This window comes from Nuphar pumila, chromosome 14 (assembly GCF_984573655.1).
Source record: "Nuphar pumila chromosome 14, dmNupPumi1.hap1.1, whole genome shotgun sequence".
Taxonomy (NCBI): Eukaryota; Viridiplantae; Streptophyta; class Magnoliopsida; order Nymphaeales; family Nymphaeaceae; genus Nuphar; species Nuphar pumila.
In genome coordinates this window covers 16,196,777-16,223,414 of record NC_143262.1, presented here as the reverse complement: position 1 = coordinate 16,223,414, position 26,638 = coordinate 16,196,777, and the positions used below count along the sequence as shown (strand labels likewise).

The window sequence follows — 26,638 nt, the reverse complement described above, 5'->3', positions numbered from 1 at the left end:
GTGAGAAGGGGACTCTCCCCAATTCTGATCAGAAGATGCATTCTTCTTCTGTTTTTGCTCCATCATCTGTTCCTAGAAGATCCACTCGACCCCGACATCCTATTGATCGATGGGTAAGTTATGAGAATTTCACTATGGATTTCCAAATCTTCTTAACCTCTTTAGGTATGGAAGATCAACCCACCATGAATGTAAGCGATGGATTGAAGCTATGAATGAAGAAATGAAGGCTCTTCATGAATGTGACACTTGAGAGATTGTTCCCAGTCCACATAATCGAAATGTGGTTGGGTCCAAGTGGGTGTATAAAATAAAGTATAAGCCAAACGGTACTATTGAGCGCTACAAGGCTAGAGTAGTTGCCAAGGGATTCACCTAGGAGCAAGGACAAGACTATGATGAAACCTTCAGTCTGGTTGTGAAAATGGGCACTATTTGAATCATACTATCATTGGCTATTGAGCATCAGTGGATTATCAGTCAACTGGATGTAAAAAATGCATTTCTACATGGAACTCTAAAGGAGGAAGTGTACATGGAGCAGCCCACTAGGTATGCAGAAGGAAACTCCAAAGAATATGTGTGTAGATTAAAGAGAGCTATATATGGTTTGAAGCAAGCCTCTCAATCTTGGTTTGACAGTTTTTCTCTTAAAATAGAGAAATATGGTTTTAGTCGATCTCTTCTTGATCATTCTCTTTTCATATTCAAATGTAAAGACACAGTTACCTTGTTATTTATATATGTAGATGACATCATCATTACAGGTAACTCTAATGAACATATTAAGTAGGTCAAAGAACTCCTGAATCACAGGTTCAAGATAAAGGACCTTGGTAAACTATGATATTTCCTTAGAGTAGAAGTTGACAGAACTATTGAAGGCATGCCACTTACCCAACATAAGTATACTATTGATGTTCTAAGCAAGCCAGGTATGAAAGATTGCAAGTCTCTAACCACGCCCAGTGTCCTTCATCAGAAACTCAGTTCCCAAGATGGAGATTTGTATAAGGATCCTACAGGATATCGCAGGATAGTAGGGTTGCTTCAATATCTCACCTTTACTTGCTCTGATATTGTCTATTCAGTCAATCAGGTATCTTAGTTCATGCATGAACCACGTATTGGACATATAGAAGCTGTTAAACGTATTCTCCGATATTTGAAGGGAACTATTGGGGATGGTCTTTTGTACAAAAAGGGTATGAATGAATGCCACATGCATGAACTTCTTGCTTACACAGATGCAAACTGGGTAGGAGATCCAGATGAGCGTAGGTCAGTCTCAGGATATTGTGTTTTAGTTGGCCTAAATCTTGTCTCGTAGAGCAGTAGGAAACAAAGGGCTATTGCCAAGTCGAGCACAGAAGCTTAATATAGATCAATGACAGCTGCTACAGCTGAAGTAACATGGATCGAACATTTGTTGACAGAAGTAGGAAAATCGATATCTAAATGTATTCTCTTATATGGCAATCAAAGTGCCATCAACATGTCATTTAATCCTATCCACCACAATCGTGCCAAACATATTGTAATTGATTAATATTTTGTAAGACAAAAAGTTGAAAAGGAAATTGAACCAGAATTTGTTCGGACTGCTGATCAAGTTGCTAACTTGTTTATCAAAGGGCTTATCAAGGACAAATTTTGGATGTTGAAAGGCAAGTTGTTCATGGTTCGAAACTATGTACAACTTGAGGGAGGATGAAAAGAAGTCACCATTCAGGACTGGGTTTGGATCTTATCCAAACCCAATTCACGTCTATTTAAATTACATATTTAAGCACATGTTCTTTAAGTTCATTAATGGCATATTGTAAATTCCTCTTGTTGTGTAATGGGTATTTTTGTACCCTAGTAATTGTAACATCCTATATCTAATGGGAAGCCAATACCGCAGCCTCTGATTGAGGATTCTGCAACTCTTGTTCTCCTTTCATCTTTGTGCTTAGTCTCGTGTATGAGACAAAGGAACACATGATTTCTATCAATGTTCAACTTGGCCATATGACCCCTCTTAGTTGTATTGTTGTTTGTATATTAATTAGGGGTATTTCTGTCATGTAAAATACCTAATGTTTCAAAGTAACCCACAACCCTAATGAAACCCTTTTCTTTTTCATCTCTCTTATTCTCTACATAGTGTTTTTTGGTGCATCTTATACCCACCTCTAATGCAAAGGCTTAGCGTCTTGCCCATATGGGCAAGACCTTCTTTTGTGTCTATTTTGTCAACATATATTTATCATATACTAATATTTGTGGCCTTACATAGCTACACGAACCAAACTTAATCGAGCTAACCGAGCTTGATTGTCTGATCAAGCTCGGCTCATTTATATGTAACGAGCTTTAGCCCTTGCTCAAGCTCGGCTCCTTTATCCACTCAGATGAGTTCAAGTCGAGCTTGAGCTAGCTTGGCTTGTTGTGCACCCCTAGAGTCAAGGGTCTCTATTTAATGCTTTGTAGTGGGTCATTGGCTTGACACTTTTGAGTTTTCATTTGGTCTTTTTCTGAAATACCAAATTCTTAAATTATGCTCTTTGATGTTGCTTTTTATTGATAATGCAGATAATGCCCTTAATACTTTGCTTCTTTGAGGTTTTTATGAAGATTTCTCTAGGGGTGTTTGTGTAAGAATGTGTGTTTTTGTGGTAGATGAACTTGGATGTCTGTCTTTTATTTCTCTCAATTAGACCCGAGCCTATTCTATGCTTCACCGTCTACCTTCAAACAAGATTAGCTAAAAATTGACATGTTTGCTGCATATAGTATTGAGATTTTGTCACAAAATTTCTTTAAAATGCTGTGTATTGAACTAGTTTAGCTGTGTGTTCTTTATATATCTTCTTACATCTTATTTATATTGCTTTTGTGTAGATTCTACACTACCTGGGTCTGGATCATGCAGGTCACATTGGTGGGCGTAATAGGTCACCATTCCTGGATTTCATTTATTTTTGTAACCCTTTTTCCTTTTAGTTGTTTATGAACTTACTTTGGATGTTTTGTTTATTCCAGTGCATTGATGAACCTAAAATTGAAGGAGATGGATGGAATTATCAAGATGCTCCATATGTCATCTGATTTGCAACAGAAGCCCTTTAATAAGCACACTCTTTTGGTTTGTTATTCCTTTTTTGCATTTCTTTTTTCTCATTTATTAATATTCTTTTGCTCTTGTAGCTTGCATGAGGAATTGGGAACTATAATCTATATGGAGCTGAACTTTGTGTGTGAAATATTGTGGATTCTCTTTCTAGAATATTTTGAAGCATATAAATATGAATTAACTTTTTTTTAAAGCTTTCAAAAGTACCATAGTTGAATATGTGCTGAGAAATTTCAATGTATTTCTATTATGTTTAAGATACCTAAATTGCTTCATCTTTTCTATAGGCTCATCGAAACTTTAGAAGTAGGGATGTCAATGGGTCGGGTTCAGGTCGGATATCCGACCTGATTGTCACGAACTGGTGGGAAATGTGAGAGATATTACAAATGTTGAATTACAAGAGCAATAGAACAATCACAAACTTTGAGCTCACAAAGGGATAAATAAATAACACACAAAATGCACTTAATGTGCTAACACAAGAGTCACAAAGGGCAAAAACACTTTGAAAATATAACTTTATTGAGGAACACTTCTTAGAGAAGCTTGAAATACAAGATGGGCTTGAATCCCTTTTATAGAGACAGGAGGAGGCCCATACAGCTGTTGGGCCTCCCCAACGGCTAGAAATAGAGCCATTTGGGATGTCCGAGGTCCCAACGGCTCTATGGGTAATTCCCCATAATGCCCTCCTATGCTGAATACTGTACATTGAAAAAAATAAAAAATAACAAAGACAATTGTGCCCCTAATGGGCATGATCTAACAAGACAGTGAAATGACCAAAATACCCTTGAAGGATATTTTGGTTTACATAGATAAATACACACACACATATATATATATATATATATATATATATATAAATTTAGAGGTATATATAATATATTTTAACACTGATATCCGACCGACCCGAACCCGATTAGACGGGTTTGTTACAAAAAGTTGAACCTGATCACGAAATCAGGTCAGATTCAATTTTGTACAATCGAATTCAGTTTCAAAGTTGGGTTTTTCCCGAGATCCGATCGGATTCTTAGGGGCACACATGGCGTATATATTTTCAATAAAAAAACGTCATCCACAAAACTCTAACAACAAACCTCACTATATATCAATGACTTTAGAGTTAGCCGCTAACCACCTAAACACTGTGGTTGTTGTGATAACTAAGTTCTGGAACATTATTTCTTATAACTAAACAAATCCCAGTTTTTAAGCGGATTTTGGGTCAGATTCGGTTATTTAATGTTTAGTTGGATTCAGATTCGGCTTCAATATTCTCTTGTCCGACTCTGAATCCGAACCCGAGTCCGATTAAAGCATATCCGATTTGTTGGATTTGGTAATGGCCACATCCAACCCGAATCTGACCCGTTGACATCCCTATTTAGAAGCCAGTTAGTAGTTGGAAGTGGTTAAGCAAGAGAAGGTACCACAAGAGTATCATTGACATTTAATTAATAGCTGGAAGCCTGGAACAAAAGAAATTTTAACCTATACAATTTGTTTTATTTGAATATTGAGATTTGAAAACTTGATCCTTTGGCTGAGATACCTTTAACCATTCGGCTGGCTGCCCCCATTAACCTTTATAATTTTTTACAACTAAAAGTGATCAGTGATGTACCTTGAGGTTTGTACTTTAACTGAAGTGAATAAGAGCTTTTCTTTTGCTAGATAACTTTATAAAGTAAATAAGAGCTTCTTTTTTGCTAAATAGGTTTGTTTAGGCCTTGTTTGGATGACGAGAGGCAAAACCTGGGTTTTGAGAAACCCAGGTTTTGCCTAAGACCAGCTTTTTGGCGAGTCTAATTTGTGTTTTTAACTATTTGGATGACAAAAAATCTGGTGGTCAGCAAAACTCAAAAGGAAAAAGGGAGCTGTCCATTTTCTAGCCACCCATCAGCCGGTAATAACTGGGGCGGTGTTGTCCATGCTGGACACTACCATCCCAACCTTTTCACGGCAAGTGGGTGGCTGGAAATGGCTAAAAAAATCAATGTTTTTAGAAAATAAATTCTAGCTGGTGGGTGGCCGGAAAAGTGTGACATTTAAAATACATAAAAAAATCAGCCATTTTCAGCCACCCATTGACCAAGGCCAGACGAGCCTACACAAGCAAAAATGAAAGGGTAATATATTCCGGCCATCATAGGCTAAGGGTTGGGGGGTGGGAGGAACCCAAACACCTCCCCTCCCACCACCATCGTCACTTTTCCATATGCCAACTGTTAAAATGTAACTCCAAATTTCATTATATATATATATATATATATATCTTTTTATTATTATAATACCCAAAAGGGTATTTTTGTAATTTTCCCTTTTACGCATATTCTCTTTGGAATTATGCTTGTAATTATTTTCAATTTTTTCTTTTTCTTTTATTATTTTTTTAATCTTTTTGAACCACATTGGGGGCCTCCTAATCTGTAATGCCCCGAAATTTCTCAACTTGAAGAGTAAAATTTCTTTGAAAGAATTCACTTAAAACTTGAACTCTGCCTTTTGGAAAGCCTTTCAAAAGTATCTTTCTATTTTAAGAATCAAGTTTGTCGAATCCCAGGCACGTTAGCTCGACAAACCAAAAGTGACAACAACGGAAGATAGTAGAAAGCTGAAAATAGTGCTAAATCCTTAATTTCAAAATGTTATTGTATAATGAAAAACAGGAGGCCCAGCCCCTATTAAAGCAAAAACCCAAAACTCAAAACACAAAACCTTACAACGACGGCCAGAAATTTGGAAGAAAGAGTACAGTCTCGAGCCACGTCGCACACACCATTGACTGCCTACCACCGCTACTCGTCACCTGCCCATAAAACGGGTCAGTCTCGTGAAAAACTAGTAGGAGTTAGGGATGGCAATCAGGTCGGGTTGGCGGGTCGTGTCAACGGGTCAACATACCTCAACACGAACCGACCTGTTTTATGGGCGTCAACAACCACATTCGACTTGCTCGGGTGGTAAGAGGGAAAAATCGTAGTCTTTTAAAAATTCAAGCTAGCGCCGCCGCCACATATTCAATTCTTTATGAGAGAAAAGGCACTTAAGTCTCTTGTGGTCCGTGAACGCTTCAAACTGTTCTCCATATAGATAATGACGCCATATCTTTAGAGCAAAAATGACGGCGGCCAACTCAAGATCATGCGTCAGATGGTTTTTCTCGTGAAGCTTAAGCTGGCAAGAGGCATACGCGATTACCCTTCGATTCTACATAAGAACGCCTCCCAGGCCCGATCCGCAAGCATCAATATAAATTACGAAGCCGCCTTTGCCAGACAACAATGCCAAAATAGGAGCAGTCGTAAGACACTCCTTTAACAACTGAAAACTGGCCTCACAACGATCATCCCATACGAATAAGGCTTCCTTTTTCAGCAATTGAGTCATAGGCAAAGCAATTTTTGAGAAATCCTGGATAAAAAGCCTGTAATATCCTGCTAACCCAAGAAACCCCGAATGTCTTAGACATTCCGTGGCTGCGGCCAGTCTAGCACAACTTCAACCTTTGAAGAGTCAACAAAAACACCCTTGCTAGAAATGACGTGGCCCAAGAACATCACTTCCTCGAGCCAGAACTCGCACTTGGAAAACTTCGCGAAGAGCTGCTCTTTCCTTAAGGTCTCTAAAACGTTGCGCAAGTGCCCACGATGCTGCTCCCGACTTTCCGAGTAGATGAGAATATCATCAATGAACACTATCATGAATGTGTCCAAGAACGGTCTGAACACTCGATTCATAAGGTCCATGAATGCAGCAGGAGCATTCGTAAAATCAAAGGGCATAACTGTAAACTCATAATGCCCATACCGGGTACGAAAAACTGTTTTAAAGATATAGCTGTCCTTGATCCTGAGCTGTGTAATGAAGAGGGGCAGAAGCACCAATAGAGCAAAGCACTCTTTAAGAGTGACCACAATAGCCAAGAACACAAACACTAAAAAGTGTACACACAAAACTCACAAAAGTAGAAAATGACTTAAAGTCATAAGTTGAATATTATTGAAGAAAGAAAGAGGAGGGTGAAAACCCCATACAATACAAGAGGGAAACCTCCTCTATTTATAGAGGAGGGAGTAAAGAGGAAGGGACCACAAGGGGCTCCCATGTAGTCGTTGGGAGCCACAACGGTCATAAATCTGACCGTTGGGGCCCCAACGACTACATGTGTGGGGCCCTTGTGGTCTTAAAAAAGGTGAAAAAAAGGAAAAAAGAAAAAGGAAGAAAAGAAAAATAGAAAAAGAAAAAAGGTTACATGTGGTTTTACCAAAATACCCCTATCGGGTATTTTGAGAATAAAAGGAAAACTGTATATATATACATATATGTATATATATACTTATATATACATATGTATATATATATATATAAGTATATGTATATATATATACATAATTTAACATGCCCCCTCAAACTTTACGGGGAGAAGACCGAAAGTTTGCCAAGAAGAAACATAAATCGTGGAGTTGGGCGTGCTTTGGTGAAGAAGTAAGCCAGTTGATATTCTAAAGTGACGTATGGTAATGTGATAGTTCCTCTGAGGAATTCATCTCGAACGTAGTGACAATCCATCTCGATATGCTTGGTCCGTTCGTGAAACGTATGATTGCTTGCAATGTAGATCGCACTTTTGTTATCACAACAGAGCTTGGTGGGTGAGGAAATGAGGACACCCATTTCACCAAGGAGTCCTCTGAGCCACACGATTTCTATTGTTATCATTGTCATAGCCCGATATTCAGCTTCAGTGGATGATAGTGAGACCTTTTGCTGCTTCTTACATCTCCACGAGATGAGAGATTCACCTAAAAAAATGCAAAAACCAGTAGTTGAGATACGATCATTGGGATTTCCTCCCCAGTCAGAATCAATAAAAGCAGTTAATTCAAGAGATGAGGAAGAGGATAAGAAGAGTCCCTTGGAGATGGTATTTTTGATGTATCGCACAATTCTCATTACAGCCGCCATATGAACTGTAGTAGGTGCGTGCTGAAACTGGCTTGCAGCATGAACTGCATGAGCTATGTCTGGACGGGTGATGGATAAGTAAGTAAGTGATCCAATTAATTGACGATAGGGAGTTGGATCCTCAAGATGAACACCATCCTCAAGTCTCAGTTTTGCATTGATAACTTCGGGAGTCTCAACTTTCTTTTCATCAGATATTCCAGATTTGGTACAAATGTCTGCTGCCAATTTCATCTGAGATAAAATGTATCCTCGCGGGGAGTAAGCCACTTCAATTCCTAAAAAATATCTCAAGAATCCAAGGTCAAACATATCAAAAGCTTCTTTTAACATAGACTTCACATCATTTACCCCCTTTTTGTCATCCCCAGTGATGATCATATCATCAACATATAACAAAAGAATAACGATGAGATTACCTGTTTTCTTAACAAAAAGAGCAGCGTCAGTATAACAAGAAGTAAATCCTAAATTGATTAGTACATTACTAAATTTATCATACCAAGCTTTAGGAGCTTGCTTAAGTCCATATAAGGCCTTTTTTAATTTCAAAATTTTACCATTTAAATTCATACCTGAAGGTGGTTCCATTTAAACTTCTTCATTTAAATTTCCATTTAAAAAGGCATTTTTGACATCTAATTGAAAAATTGGCCATTTTTTAGCAGAGTCTATTGCAATAAGAGCTCAAACACTAGTCATTCGAGCAACAGGGGCAAATGTTTCATCATAATCTATCCCATACTCTTGGGCATATCCCTTGGCCACTAACCTGACCTTATATCTTTCTAAAGATCCATCGCACTTAGTCTTAACTTTAAAAACCCATCGACATCCAATGGGTTTCTTGCCATTGGGTGGATCAACAATTTTCCAAGTTTGAGCCCTCTTAAGTGCATTAAGTTCCAGTTCCATTGCTTCATTCCAATGGGCATATTGTCTAGCATCATTATAATGAGTTGGTTCATGAATTGAGTGAAGAGCAAGTAGACATGCCCGAAAATTTGGAGAAAAAGAATCATAAGATACAAATCTATTTGGTATTTTTGAAATACAATTTGATCTTCTATGAGAGGTTTCTTCAGTTAACTCATTTTGAGAGAATTTTTCAAGGGCACAAGGAGGATTACTTTCATTTCTTCTAGAGTAGACTTGTATTTGCCTTTGCACATTTTCTTGTAAATTTTGGTCATCATTTGGAGGTTCAAAAAAATCGTCTATGAGTGATTCACTAGATTCAATATTATCATTAATGACCTTTTCTTGAGGCAATAAGTCAAATAAAAAGGAATAATCAATATCTTTATTTGGTTTATGCGAAAAACCATTTTCTTCTTCTATGAATGTAACATCTTTTGAGATATAAAGTTTATTATTTGATATATCAAAGCATCGATAACCTTTTTGTTTTTCGCCATATCCTAAGAAAATGCATTCAATAGCCCTAGAATAAAGTTTATCATCTTTGTGAGTTAAAACAAAGCATTTACATCCGAAAATTCTTAGCCTTTTATAATCGGGAGACATATTGTAAAGTTTCTCAAATGGAGAAAGATTTTTTAAAGAAGATGAAGGAGTTCTATTGATAAGATACGTTGAGGTTAAAAACACTTCGGCCCAAAAAGATTTTGGAATATTTTTTGAGATTAATAAGGTTCTTGTGGTTTCTAATATGTGTCTATGCCTTCTTTCCGCAAGACCATTTTGTTGCGGAGTGTTTGGGCAAGAACGTTGATGGCAAATTCCATTTTCTTTTAAATAGTTTTGAAATTCATTGGACATGTATTCACCTCCCGAGTCGGACCTAAGAATTGATAGATTTCCCAAAAATTGATTTTTGACCATTGCATGAAATTCTTTAAAGAAAGAGAAAACTTTGGATTTGCGACTTAAGAAGTAAATCCATGTGAATCGAGTGAAGTCATCAATAAAGACCACATAGTACGAAAATCCTCCTTTGGACAAAATAGGGAAAGGTCCCCATACGTCGGTATGAACAAGTTCAAAAGGCCGAGTGGTGAAATAATTTCTTTGAGGAAATGGAGTAGCTTTAGATTTCTCAAAAATCGAATCTTTACAAGTCATGTGATTGTCTTTACAAGTATTGTTCAAAAAAGGAAAAAGAGACATTTTTACAAAATTTGGATGACCAAGTCTCTCATGCCAAATTCCAATACTTTTGTCATTTACAAGATTGTAAGATGACTTAGATGAAAGAGTAAAAAAATCCATAAAATAGAGATCACCCCTTCTATGGCCTTGCCCAATCAGCTTCCCTGACTGGAGATCCTGCACGGTGCAATCTTTAGGTGAGAAAGAGGCTTTGCATCCATGATCGGTATTTTGGGAAACGGAAAAAAGATTTAGATTAATTTTTGGAACGACTCTTACTTTAGGAATAAAGAAGGTTTGAGAAGTTTTAAAATCAAGTGTCCCAATACTTTCAATTTTTAAAGATGTCCCATCGGCCGTAGAAACATAAGAAGATATGGGTTCGGAAAAAACATTAGAGAGTGAGTTTTTATGAGATGTCATGTGAAAAGAAGCACCAGAGTCTAGTATCCACGTACCTGGAGGTGATGAAGAGTAGGCGATGGTGGCTCCGGATGTTGAAGATGAAGAAGTCTTGAGAAGATGTTGGAGAACTTCGGAGATATGATTAAGAGTTTCTTTGATATCTCCCTCTGACACTTTCTTCTTCCTTCTTTGGAGAGTTTTCTCCAACCGTGGCCACTTTCCCTTTTAGCTTTGGGCAAACCGGTTTAATGTGACCCGGTTCATTGCAATAGTGGCAAATCACTCCCTTTCTATATCTATTATTTTTGTTGAAGTGAGGAGGTCTATATGCTTTTACATTTGATCCGGGCCTAGAAACGGCCAAAACTTCATCACTCTTGATACTTAGGCCAAGTCGAGTTTCTTCTTGGCATACTTCGGCAAGGGCGTCTTCAATGGGTAAGGCTTTACTTCTATGGAGAAGAGATGCCCTAACTTGTTCATATTCCGGTCGTAGACCATGAAGAAATTGAAAAAAGTGCTCCTTTTCAATTTGTTCTCTTCTTAACTCAATATCTTCCGGAGCCACCCATTTAGGCTCAAGAAGAGCAAGCTCATCCCAAAGAGGGGTTAAGGAGCTAAAGTAGTCACAGACACTCATATCTGCTTGTCTAGTGGAACAAATTTTTTCTTGACAAAAAAATTGTCGAGCAAGATCCTTTTTGGTATACATACCCTTAAGGAAAAACCATGCCTCATTGACTCTTCTAAATTTTGCAATATTTGCACAATTTTTGAGGTCCACATTGTTCATAAACCATGCCAAAATTTTGGCATGATTACTTTCTCAATCCTCAATTTTGGATTGATGATCATTTATAGCTTTGATGCGTTCATCGCCATCTAAAGCTTTTTCAATATCATTTTCAACTTCTAGCCATGGCGACCACTAGTATACCGCAAAAGGAGGAGACGCCTTCAAATGGATCTCTTTCACTAAATCAAATAGTGGAAGCTCTCCAACCTCTCCACAAGGGAGTCACCTCCGGTGCCGCCGTATCTACTGTTTCCTCTTCAGGTAAAGTTTCTTGGCTTTTGGATTCAGGTGCGTCTTTTCATATGTCCCCAAACATGTATTCTCTTTCCGATTATTCAAAAAATATTTCCCCATCTTTTGTTTCTACTGCGGATGGGACTTCTCTTGAAATTAAAGGCATAGGTAATTTTGAAACTCAAGATTTTTGTATTCCAAAAATTAGATTTATACCTAAATTAAACTTGAACCTTCTCTCTGTCTCTCAACTTTCGGACCATGGATGCGATATTAAATTTTCTTCTAATAAATGTTTAATACAGGATCGCCGGTATGAGAAATTGATTGGAAAAGGCTCTAGGAAGGGAGACTTATACTATATGGACTCTCTTTAAGTTCCAAAAAATTCTTTTTGTAATGTTGCCAGACATAAGGATATAAATATTTGGCACAAAAGACTTGGTCATCCTAACATCACCAAGTTATATTATTTACATTTTGCTAAAAATCTTTGTAAAAATACATTCTGTTGTAATGATTGTATTCTTGGAAAAATGAGAAGTATGCCTTTTGAACAAAGATCTATGTTTACTTCTAAGTCTTTCGAAATCGTTCACTCCGATGTTTGGGGACTAACACCAATTGTTTCGAAAGGAGGATTTTCCTATTGTGTTTTTTGTGGATGACTTTTCTAGGTACTCTTGGATTTATTTTCTTAGACATAAGCATGAAGTTTTTTCATGTTTTAAATCATTTCATGTGATGATTAAGAATCAATTTAACATTAATCTTAAGATATTCAGAAGTGATTTTGGAGGAGAATATCTCTCCAATGAATTTAAGAAGTATCTTGAAGATAGTGGTATTATTCACTGAAGGTCTTGTCCTAAAATCCCTCAACAAAAAGGGGTTGGCCGAAAGAAAACATAGGTATATCATTGAAACCACTCGAACACTTCTTATATCCCAAAATATTCCTAAAAACTTTGGGGCTGAGGCGGTTCTTGCTTCTGTGCATCTTATAAATCGTTTACCATCTAGGAATTTGGGTAAAATTGCTCCTTTTCAGGTTTTATATAAAATGGAACCTGATTATAACAGGTTATGAGTCTTTGGTTGCAAATGTTTTATTCTTACAGATAAGAATGATAAACTTTCTCCTAAGGCTATTCCCTGCGCCTTTCTTGGATATTCCGAAACTCAAAAAGGGTTTTGATGTTACGATCCTAGAATGATAAGTTATACGTCTCAAGAAATGTGACATTCTTAGAAAATGAGAGTGGCTTTGAAAAAAATATTTCTCACCACAAAAATGTTGATTATTCTTTCTTATTTGACTTAATGTCTATTAATGATGATATGTCTAGTGATGATGAAATATCATCAAAGCATGATGATGAAAATAAAGTAGATATTGAAGAATTTAACTCACCCAATATTCAAGGAGATAGAATCTCAAATGACCCAATAACCTATTCTCGCAGAAATTGAGATACTTTCAGAAGTGTTGTTGAGCAATATGATGAGTCTATTCCTGCTTATGATCACTGACGATCTGAAAGAAATAGGAGACCTTCAACTCAATTTGTCTCTTTTGACTCTTTTTCACCCAGATATAGAGCTTGTCTTAGTGCCATTCATTCTTACTTTGAACCAAGAAACTTAGAGGAAGCCAAAAAATGTGTAGAATGACAAGAAGCTATGAAAAATAAACTCAAAGCTCTTAGGAAAGCTGAGACATGGGAATTCCAAACTCTACCTATTGGAAAGATAACTATAGGTTGTCGTTGGGTTTTTAAAGTTAAGACTAAGAGCGATGAATCTCTGGAGAGATATAAGGCTCGCTTAGTCGCAAAAGGGTATGACCAATAATATAGCATTGACTATGAAGAAACTTTTGCTCCCGTAGCCCGAATGGTTACATGCAGATGTCTTATCACTATTGCATCTATTAAAAAATAAACATTTTTCAAATGGATGTAAAAAATGCCTTTTTAAATGGTGATCTTAATGAAGAAGTTTATATGGATGCCCACCAGGCATGAAAATTCCTAAAGATAAAGTTCTTCGCCTTCAGAAAGCCCTCTATGATTTGAAACATGCTCTGAAAGCCTGGTATGACAGATTTAACAATGTAATGTTAGAAAATTGTTTTTCTTCCTGTTATACTGATACTGCATTATTCATTAAAAAATCTGATGCAGGGATTGTGATATTATTATCTTATGTTGACAATATGTTAATCACAGGTGATGATGTTGAAGGAGTCAAGAGTGTATTAAATCTGTCTTGTCTTCGAAATTTGAAATGTCAGACTTAGGTTTTCTGACATATTTCCTTGGAATTGAGGTTGCTTACTCTCAACGTGGTTATTTTTTATCTCAATCTAAACTTGCTTGTAAGATTATTGACAGGTCAAGAATTTTTGATGACAAAATTTGCGAAACTTTTGAAACAGTGGGCTCAAAAAATGAAGATTGATGACGGGATTCCTCTGACTGACCCCACTCCCTACAGGCAACTGGTAGGCTCGTTGATGTATCTTAGCATCACTCGGCCTGATTTGTCACATGCGATCCACATTGTCAGTCAGTTCCAGCATGCTCCCACAACGGTTCACATGAGTGTTGTTCTTCGCATCATTAGATATCTTAAGGGAACGGTAAATAAGGGAGTCTTTTTGTCTTCTTCTGAATTGAAGTTAATTGCTTATACTGACTCAGATTGGGGAGGTGACCCTAATAATCATCACTCCACCACTGGTTTATGTGTTTTTTTAGGAGAATCATTGATTTTTTGGAGATGTAAAAAGCAACAAAAGGTCTCTTTGTCCTCCACCGAAGCAGAATATAGAGCCATGGCGTCCACCACCATGGAAATTGTATGGATTCAACGTCTTCTAGAAGATATGCGAGTTCACATTGGAGAACCAACAAAGTTATGCTACGACAATAAAAGTGCAATTTATATTGCCAAGAATCACACTTTCCATGAGTGAACAAAGCATATAGAAATGGACTGTCACTATGTCCGAGAGGAATATTTGAAGAAGGTTATTGATCTCCCGTACGTGACGTCTGAATACCACTTGGCGGACTTCTTCACTAAAGCTCTTTGTTCGCCTAGGTTTCACTTCCTTCTTAGCAAACTTGCGGTCATCACACCGTAAGTTTGAGGGGGGGTGTTAAAATGTAACTCCAAATTTCATTACATATATATATATATATTTATATATATAGAGATACATATACATATATACTATGTATGTATGTATACGTATCTCTATGTATATATATATATCTTTTTTTATTATTATAATACCCAAAAAGGTATTTTTGTAATTTTCCCTTTTACGCATATTCCCTTTGGAATTATGCTTGTAATTATTTTTCAACTTTTTCTTTTTCTTTTATTATTTTTTTTATCTTTTTGAACCACATTGGGGGCCTCCCAATAGAGTTGTTGGCCCCCCCATGTTGGCACCTCTTGTGTGGATGTGTATATATAGGGGTGCTCCCCCTTTGTAAAAACAAGTTTGAGAGTCTCAAGCATTTCTTTTTTGGTTAATGCATTCATCGCATGCCTTTGTGCATTGTTTGCTTATCTTATGCTTGTATGCGTATTTGTTCAAGTGTTGTTTGAGTGAATTTGAGCACATCTTTTATAAAGCATTAGTGTTTGGATGTGGATTGTCTCTTCGGGAACATTTTTACACCAACCTGGTACTGCTGGGCATGGGCAGTACCTTGCCAACCATTTTCCTTTTGAAAACGGCTGGAAAATAGAAAAATGATGATGGTGGTGGAAGGGGAGGGAAAGTCTTGAGTGAGGTACCCTCTGGTTAGTAAATGAAAGAACAAGGGGAACACGGTTTTTCACAAACCTGATTTTGGGTTCTATGCCAAGTTTGTGAAATCTGGTTTTGTGTAACCCAAAAGTAGGTTCTTCCCCTAAACCTAGTTTGACACCCAAAGCCATGTTATTTTTCTAAGTATGTGCTTAGTTACTTTTACTATTGGCTTTCTTGCATAAGACAAACTGCTTATTGTTGCCTCAATTTTAGGGAACCAAAAGTGTGGTTGATGCTAATTTTTATGCTTTCTCTTTAACTTTTTCTTGGTATGTTGTTATAACTAAATTGTCAAAATATACTTTTTAACTATTGCTATAGCATGTGTATGTGGTAGTTTGCATAGGGTTGCGCAACAAGCTGAGCTAGCTCAAGCTTGACTTGTTTAAGCTCGACTGGAGCTTGTTCGTGAAAATAAATGAGTCGAGCTTGAACACACCCATGCATGGTGTACATAAGCATGCCGAGCTTGATCAAGTCGGTGAACTCAATTAAGCTCACATAAATAGTATATATAAAACATGTTTGCCAAAATAAAACATGTTTGCCAAAATAAAACAAAAGCTAATGTTTCCCTAACAATTAGGGCATTAGGCTCCTCAGAATGTGGGAGGATTAAATCTTCCCTTTATGTTTTCACGTTTTATGATAATCTAGCCATTTTCTTAGTGTATCATTTTTGAGTCACAATGAATAAAGAAGACAACCTCGCCTAATGGTGAGGCTTTTATCCACCTTTTAGAGAGGTGGGGGATCAAATCTCACCATGCTTGTCCATTTCAAAAAAGTTTTTAATCATTAAAATTTTTAAAGTGGTGGGAACTTTTTTGGAACAACAGTCGAACTTGGCTCGGCTCGAGCTCTGAACCGAGATGAGTCTGGACAAGGGTGTTCAAGCTCGGCTCTGAGCTCAGGTCGAGCTTGAACATAAACATTTCTAAGCTAGCTGACTTCAAACAGCCCAGGCTCAGCTCATACTCAGCTTGTATGCACCCCTAACTTTGCATTCAATTATGCACTAAATATCACATATAGAAGCACAAATAATCAACCTATGTATTTTATTCTCTGTTATATACAAAGTATATGTGAGATGTTACCCTCTCTTATTCCCTCTAGGTGGTAGTCAGTGATCATGGAATAACCAATGGTGGAAATCATGGAGGTTCATCATTTGAAGAGACTGATTCGTTGGCTATGTTTATTGATTTGGGTGATGTGGCAGTTTCTACTTCAGCAAGACATGATACAGTTAATCAGGTATGCCGCTGCTGCTGATATAGGCCTATCTGGTGTAACTCATTCATGTATTTCTTCAGATATTCTATGTGATTCTTTTACTCAAGTCTTGTTAATCTATTAATTTAAAATTTGTCTAGTTAACATGGACACAGTTTGTCTTATACCACCTTTAAGAGTGTTGTGAGTTGTGACCATTGTATCATATCCTATCAAACAGTAAGGTATTGTATTGTATAACATGTGTTGTACAGTTTGATATGGCTAATTTTCAAATTCTTTGATTGAAAATTTTTAGGTAAATGCTTCTAGATAGCTTTTCACTTTTAATAAAAACCTTTATAAATAGGACTTTGTTAATGCCCCATTCATCTATTTCATAAGCTAAGAAAAAAAACCTTATTTGATTTATGAAAACAAAGACCATCTTACTATTTGACTGCTACAACAGAATTTTAACTTGTACAAAATTTTGCCCTTGTAAATAACGTAATACCCAAGAAGGGTAGCATAGATACATAGTGATACAAGGATGTAGGGCTGGTAAACGAGCCGAGCATGGGCTGTTCGGGCTTGGCTCGTTAAGGCTACACCCCAACTCGGGCTCGGCTTGTCACGAGCTGGCTCGTTTTCTTTAAAAAAATTATTTTAAGTGTTTTTTAAGCTTGTTAATATATAAAATATCTATAAAATAAATATGATAAACATATAATAAATATATAAAACACATAATATATATTATATAAAATATATGTATAAAATATATAATATATATGTATATAATATGCAAAACAAGCCTATACGAGTCGAGCTGAGCTTTTCATGTTCGTGCTTGGCTCGTTTACCTAAATGACTTAGCTCATAGCTCGGCTCGCCGAGCCAGCTAGGGCCTTCAAAATCACCTTATACACACACCCTAGTAAGGAGATGGGTCTTAATTGGCCAATATCATCCATGCCCCCCTTTTTCGGGATAAAAACCATCATAGACTTGCAAAGTTCGCCTAGAAGCTTGGCATTATCATATAATTGAACCATCTTATGAAGGAAATCCCCCTCGCACACTTCCTAAATTGTACAAAAAACTTGATCAAGAAACCATCTAAGCGAGGGGCTTTTCTGGAAGGAAGAAACCATACTACTTTTATCTCATCCCGAGTGAAAGGCTTCTCAAGGGAGTTATTGTCCTAAGGGCAAGGACATGCAGCCGGACATCATCTAAGCGATGAAAATAATCGCTTGAAGTACAAAACTTGAACCTAACATACAAGGATACCTCATGAACAATGGCATCACCCTCCGCACGAGTCACTTGAATAGAAATAGCCGAAATAAAGTTTTGTCAATGCCTTGCTGAAGCATAAGAATGAAAATAAGTGGTGTTTGTGTCCTCATACTGAAGCCACTACACCCTACTCCTTTGGCTCCAACGAATCTCCTCTCGAAGCCGCCACTCTTTGGTTCTATCCGCCAATATTTCTTGCTCTAATATATTTTGTTGATACCCCTCTTGCTATGTCACGGGGACACACTACTTTAGCCACATCTCTCATGACAGGCGCGGACACATGACATGACTCAGTTAACTCTACGACATGAGCTGAACACGAGTTTGACCGAATCCAACACAATCAAACATGTTTGACTGCTGCAGACACAATCAAACATGCATGGTTGGACATTCTTGTCCAACTTGAAAAAACAAACAAAAAGTTTTTAACATGACAAAGGTTATTATCAATCCCACCCATTGACAGCCCTAGGGCTGGGAAACATTTTCCTTTTCTAAGAAACCCAAGAAAGCCTTTGAAAATATAGTGATAATATTGTTGTAAATTCATAAAGTGATATTAAAGGCAAAATATCATGATATTTTGAAAATCTCAAAAATGTATATATATCGCGATAATATCATGATACTATGAGTTATTTTACTTTTCTATATTTTAACTATGTTTTTCTTCTTTATTTTATATTTTTTACCTATTTATTTTGTTATATGTGTATTTTATTCTCTAAACATATTAATTTTCTTACCTATTTCTAATAAAAAAAATTTTAAGCACCAAGATTTTCCCGAGATTTATCAACTAAACCTATATTATCACGAGAAATTGTCGTGTCGAGATATAGCTGGGACCGATATTTGTGACTATTTAAAATACAATAAATAATTGAAAACTCATTTTTTTGTAAAGAAAAAAGTTGCAAATTCGTGCTAAAAGGCCTGGCTTTGAGATTGGTGTCAAACTTTGTGATAGCTACCTCCAGATGCTCCAAAAGTGTGATTCACCTTTTCTTTATTAGAAATACTTTAATTAGATGGTAGATGGATATCCTAATTCAGAAAGAGCTTCTTGTGCAAGGCAATAAATCCGAGTGAAGTTGGAGAAGGCAATATAAAATTATTAATGCATGGGATGCTGAAAGCAAATGTAGAGGTGGATCTTTTATGTGACATTGATGTAAACCATTCTAGGACAAGCTAATGTTTGGGATACCATGTATTGCATCTCGGGATTTCTTGCTTGGCTCAAACTTATTTATTCTCTTTCCTAGATACCAATGTTGTGAAAAGCGTTGAGGCGTAGCGAGGTGCTCCACCAAAATCTTAGACGAGGCGCAAGCCTCGAGGCGTAAAGCGTAAGCCTAAAAAAAAAATTAAAAAAGACTATAAAAAATATCTAAAATTAGAAATAAATAAAAATTGCTTTATTGATAAAGCAACCAACAAGAAATAAAAAAATCTCAAATAAATACTGAAAAAAATATGAGATTAACATATAAAAGTAACATTAATCCAGTTATGATTAATTATTTTGGTTGATTGGATGACATGTATTCGTTTTTGGTGCTACTTAAATCAGGCTTTGTAATGCTTGCCAAGTTGTACATGCGTTTAATCTTATGTTTTTTGGTGTTTGACGCAGAGCACCATTAATGGATTCAACATATCTTCTGAATTTTTTTTTCTCAACCGAATGTAGAAGTTGTGCACGGCTTGCCAAATCAATTCAATAACTGGCAACTTTTAAATTTTTTTCGTCATCACAATAACGTGCTCAACTGACTACTAAAAGAGAAAAACCATTAGGAATTGATTTAGGATGATGACCAAGTGATTTATAGTCAAAGAAGAAACAAAGAATACAAACTGAGAACAAGAATGGGGAAAAAGCGAAACTTACCCAAAATGTACAAACTACGTGTTTCAAATGAACGAACTCGTCTCCTCCTTTCTCTCCGACAACAAACCCTAATACACCCAAACAAATTTTTGGCCCTCGAACTCGTCTCGTTGGCTCTCCGTTTTTCAGAAAATAACAGGGCCCCAACTGCGTGTTTCTCAGAAAATATAACATTAGGGTCGGGGGCCCTGTTATTAAAACTTAATTTTTGGTCAAATGAGGGTTTTGACCCTCATTTGACCAAAAATCCGAGGCGTATACGCCTCACCTTAAGGCGTGCCTCGCCCCGAGGCATGCACCTCAAGGCGTATGAGGCGCATGCCTTGGGGCATTTGCGCTTTATGCTTGCGCCTCAAGGCACAAAGGCCCTCGCCTTGAGGCGAGGCGCGCTTTTTGCGCCTTGAGGCACACTTTTAATAACACTGCTGAGCAAGATTAGACTCATTGAGGTCCTGTTTGAATGACAGGTTGAAAAACCGGGTTTTCTGAAAACTTTGTTTCTAAAAACCTGGTTTTGCTGCTTGGATGACGTCATTCTAACCCGGTTTTCTGATTTTTGCACCAAAATAACTTATAACATATATATATACATCCAATTTTATTTATGAAAACAAATAAATAAATATTAATATACTACAATATATAAAACATATATAGATATACTATGTCACATGGGTGCGGGGGGTGCGGCAAAAAAATAAATTATATATATATAAGTCCAAAAGTTGGACATAAATGACCCTGGGTGCGTTGACCGCACCTAGGGTTAGGTTGACTGCACCGCGTGCCGCACCCGCGTCGCGTCGTGTCGACGCGGGTGTGGCACCCAGTTGGCTGAGTCCCTGTGACGTAGTCGATATGTTGTTGTATAACATATATTGTACAATATTTTATATATATTATAGAATATGCATGCATAAATAACATAATTTAATAATAATGTAATACCTATTAAATGTAATATATACATAACATATGTCGTATATGTAGTGATATATATATAATTTATATTATGTATAATATATATGTTATTTATATATATAATTTAAATTTATATATAATATGAGAGAGAAAAGGGGGTGGCCGGGAAAAGGCTAGTAGTGACTCTTTTCTGGCCAGACAAAGGCACAATAAGAGGGTGGCCTAAAAAGGGCCATCGGCGGCCCTTTTCTGGCAAAATGGAAAGAGGAAATTTGCAAGAGAAGGATGGCAGCTGAAAAAGGGCCACAAATAGCCCTTTCTGACCAGAGAGAGAGAGAGAGAGCGCAGAAAAGGGCCCCTCCAGAGAGAGGTAGCGAGGTGGATTGGCCATTTTCTGACCAATATATGGCCAGAAAACAGCCAGAACACCTCTTGTTAAAAAAAAACTTGGTTGTTTCCCAACCACCTGGTGGCCGAAAAATGGTCTAAAGGGTACCGTCCCTGCCGGATGGCACCATCTGACCATTGTCCAGCAGTCTGAGGCCGGACATGGTGGAAATGAGTGGTGGAGCTAGGGAGGGAGAGAGGAAGAAGGGGGAAGAAGGGAGGGTGGGGTTGGCATTAGGGGTGCAAACGGGTCGGATTTTGGGCCAGATCCTGCCATATATGAATCCAAAATGCAAACAGTAGATCTGAATCTTGATCCAGATCCGAATAAGATCCAAAGAGGTTAAATCCAAAATGAATCAGAAATACATGTGGGAGTATAGGATCCAGAAAAAAATAGAATAAAACATGCCATTTACATGTAAAAACTGCTTTCGGGTCAGATTTTGGTTAGAATCACCTCCAGATCTGACTTAAAATGTTGATCAGAATCCGACCCGAATCTGAAAGTGATCTGATTGAATAGATCCCAATCCACATTCGGGTTTTACTTGAAGGATCCATATCAAAAAAAAAAAACATGTCTGACTCGGGTTGGATATCATATCTGTTTGCATCGGGTATGGAGGAGGGTGGGGTTGGCATCGGGTGAGGAGGAGGGTGGGGGCCCAATAACAGATAAATCCAGTTTCTGGGTGAGAAACTTGTCCCTTTTGTTTTAGAAAAACTGGGTTTAGTGTCACCCAAATGGGTCACTAAACCCAGTTTTAGGCCTTAACTGGGTGTCATCCATGTTAAGATGAGTCGACCTTTTGAGGTTTCAAGTATTATTTATTCTTAAAGGTGGTTATTTGATATTTTATATATAATGAGTAGGGGTGGCAAAACCTGACACGACCCGCCAACCCGACCTGCCAACCCGCCTCTTAGGCGGGTTCGGGTTTGGAAAAGCGAACCCGTTTAATAAATGGGTTGACCTGCCTAACCCGTTTATTAAACGGGTCGGGTTCGGGTTGAGGTATGCTGACCTGCCAACCCGTCGGGTCGACCCGCCAACCTGACACGATTGCCACCCCTAATAATGAGGGACCCGTATGTATTTTTTTCTTTTTTGGCTGACTTCTATTTAAACTAGAGGTGATTAGCCCTAAATGAATTAACGAGTTACATTCTTTCTCAGTCGATCTCTCTCTCTCTCTGCCTCGGCTCCTGTGTACCCCATTAAAGCTTCTCACATGGTATCAGAGCAGCAGGTCTTGGGAGCGTGAGCACGTGTTCTGTCTGCACCAAAGGTGTTCGTCACGTGCTGTCTGCACCAAAGCTCAAGTAAAGGAAAAAGGTGCGAGTATTTTGGTTTTTTTTAAGAGTAGCATAGATCTGATGTTTGATAAGTGTCATGACACAGATCTGTAATCAGATCTTAAGGCCATGATTTTTTTTTGTCAACAAGATCGAGTATCGGCAACCATGGGTGATGTGCAAAAGCCGGAATTTTTTCTTTTCTGATTATGGGTCTAAGTGGATGTGAAGAAAAATTATACTGCTCAGTCGTAGATCAAGAATCTGGATGTCGAAGAAAAAAAACACATATCTGTGTTATCTGGGGTTGTTGTGAATCTTTTACTGATCTAATATATGGGGAGGATTCTTTTTTACTGATCTGATGCTGCCATGATTTCTGTTTCGTGGAAAATATCTTATCTGGGATGTGCTTATCGCAGATCATTGTTTTAATGATCCTGTGTTTTGTTTTGGTCGTGGACCTAGATGGCATGTTTGAAGTGGTTCTGGATTTTTTTTTTTCTGATCTGATGCTGCTGTGATTTTTGTTTCGTGGAAAATATCTTATCTGGGATGTGCTTATCACAGATCATAGATTTAATGATCCTTTGTTTTGTTTTGGTCATGGACCTAGATGGCATGTTTGAAGTGGTTCTGGCTATTTCAGTTCTGCTATCGTGACTCATCACCGTTTCTGTTGTGTGTTGAACAACCTAGTGTGGTCGTAAAATATTCAGATTCGAACTCTGAGTGATCTAAAGAGGGAATCTGATTGTTGTTTGTTTTGTGAATCTGGGATAAGTTTTCTTTTGTCATTTATTGCAGCAATATTATCAGCTAGTGTTTTTCATTATGGGTGAAGCTTCGAAACTCGATTCCAAGAACGAGACTACTGGGGAATATAAGGCATTTGCAAATCCCTTCTCGTATGGCTCTTCTATGAAATTGAATGAAACAAACTATGCCAGGTGGTCCAGAACTTTTATGATGTCAGTATCTGGACATCGTAGAAAACACATTATTGGAAATTGAACCAGCTGATAAAGTGAGAAAATATATCACTTGGGATGAAGATAATGACATTGTTATGTCATGGATCATGAATAGTGTTGAACCCCATATTGCAGTTGGTCTCATTTACTATAATACAGCTAAACAAATGTGGGGCAATATTCGAGTTACGTACTCTCAAGAGACTAATGTGAGTCGTATCCTGCAAGTTGAACAAGAGATATATAATTTGCAGCAGGGAGATCAAACCTTGGCCCAGTACTATGCCTCCGTTAAAGCAGCATTTGAAAGACTTAATGCTCACATGCATCTTTGTTGTTCGAAGCAAAAGGATCATCAAGAACAGACTATGGCTGCTCGTTTTCTCATAGGCTTATCTTCAGAATTCTTTGTTGCTAAAGTCCAAATGTTCACTGGATCTGATATACCTACGCTTGCTGATGCATACAATCACTTGAGTAGACTTGTTTTTTCTCTTCCACAATCTCATCCTATATCTCAGACATCTGCTCTAGCTGTCTCATTGGGTTATGGACGTGGAAATACTCAAAATACTAGAGGAAGAGGTCGTGGAAGAGGTATGAAAGGTAGAGGTAGACTTCAATGTACTTTCTGTGGAAAATCAGGACACTTAGAAGATCGTTGCTGAGATAAACATAGACAACCAACTTTCTCTTCATTAAAGCCTAATGTTCCAAAAGCTGATGTTACAACACTAGAGGTAGCAAATGCAAATGAAACTACTCCTGCCAACGATTGTATCACTCTTAGTCGAGCAGAATATGATGAACTGATAGCCCGTCGACCTTCAAGCTCCTCTTCTCTTGTAGCTGGTGTTGCCTACTCAACAGGGGATCATCTTCATAAAAATGATAGTAAGTAGATTATCGACTCTGGTGCCTCCAGATATTTATGTGGAAATTCTAATTTCTTTTCAGATCTAAAGGATATTACTGCTCATCGGGGAGTCTCATTAGCAGATGGGAGTTCTTCTCATGTTGTTGGTCAGGGAAATATTTCTATATCTTCTTCTTTGCAGTTGAACAATGTCCTTCATGCTCCCTCATTTCCTCAAAGTTTACTATTAGTGAGTTGTCTTATAAAAGAGCTAAACTGTAGAGTGATATTTGTTCCTGTGGGTTGTCATTTTCAAGATTTGCTGACGGGGAAGAAGATTGGTGGAAGCTATGAAGAAAATGGAGTCTACTACCTGCATCATCCAATGGGGGCATTTATGCTGCTGTAGATTACTCTTCCAGTCCTGTTCAGTGTCATTGTCGTCTTGGTCACCCTTCATTGTCAAAGCTTCGTTATGTCTTTCCTCAAATTCTGTCTACTACATCATTTCAGTGTGAAGCATGTCAGTTGGGCAAGCATCATCGGAGTTCGTTTCCTTCTAGTCAGAGTCAGTCCAGTCATAAGGACTTTGAACTTCTTCATGCAGATGTATGGGGTCCTAGTAAGATTCCTACCAGGACTCAATGTCGATATTATCTTGTTATTGTTGACGATTTTTCTAAGTTGTCTTGGGTGTTCTTAATAAAAGAAAGATCTGAAGTTTCTAGTGTTATCAAATCATTAGTTATTGAAATAAAAACACAGATTGAATTTGTTGTCAAGATTGTCCGCACTGATAATGCACTTGAGTTTAAAACCAAAGCTTTGTTGCAATTTTATCAAGACCATGTCATTCAACCTCAAACCTCCTGTGCTTATTCTTCCCAACAAAATGGGGTGGCTGAGCGAAAACACAGGCACCTCCTGGATGTAGCACGTACCCTTATGATTCAATCTAATGTTTCTGCTTTATATTGGGGTGATGTTATCACAACTTGTTATCTGATCAACCACATGCCTTCATCATCTGTGGGAGATCAAATTCCTTTGCATATCCTAAATCCTAATACTCCGCTTTTCTTTCTCTCGTCTAAGGTATTTGGGTGTGTTTGCTTTGTGCACAAACTTGCACTTGACTGTGATAAATTAGCTGCTCAAGAAACTAAGTGTATGTTTATAGGTTATCCAAAAAATCAAAAGGGGTATCGATGTTATGATCCTATTTCTCGGTGAGAGTATGTCAGTGCGGATGTATCTTTCTTGGAGTCCATTCCATATTATTCTAGTACTGGTGTTCATATGCAAGTTGATCAAGATGACTCTTTTCCTCTTCCTATCCCTCCTTTTCCCTTGGAATCTGTGCCCCAATTACCGAATCCAACTCTACCTTCCTCACGGTTTCATAATCCTCCTTTGGTATATGTGCGTAGAGCTCCACCTCCTCCTGTGCCCTCATCCTCTTCTCCTGAGGTAAGTGCTCCTGATAAAAGTGATATTCATGTTGATGATAACACACCAATCGCTCTACGGAAGGGGACACGACAATGTACCTTATATCCTATATCTCACTTTGTGTTTGATGCTAGACTTGGCAGTCAGATGAAAGCTTTTCTTTCAGCCTTATCTGTTGAAACTATTCCTCTGAGCTATCAACAGGCAGAGCTCGATAGCAGGTGGAAGCAGACAATGCAAGATGAAATGGATGCCTTATTGTCTCAACAGACATGGGACCTAGTTGATCCTCCATTGGATGCAGACATTGTTGGATGCAAATGGATATATACCATTAAGTACAAATCAGATGGTTCAATTGAAAGATACAAGGCCAGATTAGTTGCAAAAGGGTATACTCAGACATATGGTGTTGATTTCTTTGAAACTTTTTCTCCTGTTGCACGGATGAACACCATTCGCCTTGTTCTCTCTGTGGCAGTGCATCATGGATGGAGTCTGTGTCAACTAGATGTGAAAAATGCATTTCTGTATCGGGATCTGTCTGAGATAGTATACATGCAACAACCTCCTGGGTTCGAGGTTGAGGGGGAGTGTCAGAAGGTGTGCATATTAAGAAAGGCGATATATGGTCTGAAACAAAGTCCTCGTGCATGGTTTCAAAAGTTGTTTGAAGTGATGTCAACGTTTGACTTCAATAGGTGAGCGTCAGACCATACATTATTTATTTAGAAAACTAACTCAGGTCTAGTTGTTATGGTGGTATATGTGGACGACATCATCCTTACAGGAGATGATATAAAAGAGATTGCAGCAACAAAGGCTCATCTTCAAAAACACTTTGTTACA

At 37.7% G+C, this 26,638-nt stretch overlaps 1 protein-coding gene across 2 annotated transcripts in view; it reads left to right on the top strand.

Moving 5' to 3' along the window:
• The window catches only part of LOC149816501 (Alkaline-phosphatase-like family protein), a 169,919-nt gene that overhangs the window by 80,424 nt on the left and 62,857 nt on the right, over window positions 1–26,638 (top strand). For both annotated transcript variants that reach the window (XM_089986596.1, XM_089986595.1), the window contains 3 exons: window positions 2,887–2,939; window positions 3,028–3,130; window positions 16,594–16,734. In XM_089986596.1, coding sequence (XP_089842722.1) covers window positions 2,887–2,939; window positions 3,028–3,130; window positions 16,594–16,734 — 297 coding nt within the window. The remainder of the gene's footprint in view (window positions 1–2,886; window positions 2,940–3,027; window positions 3,131–16,593; window positions 16,735–26,638) is intronic.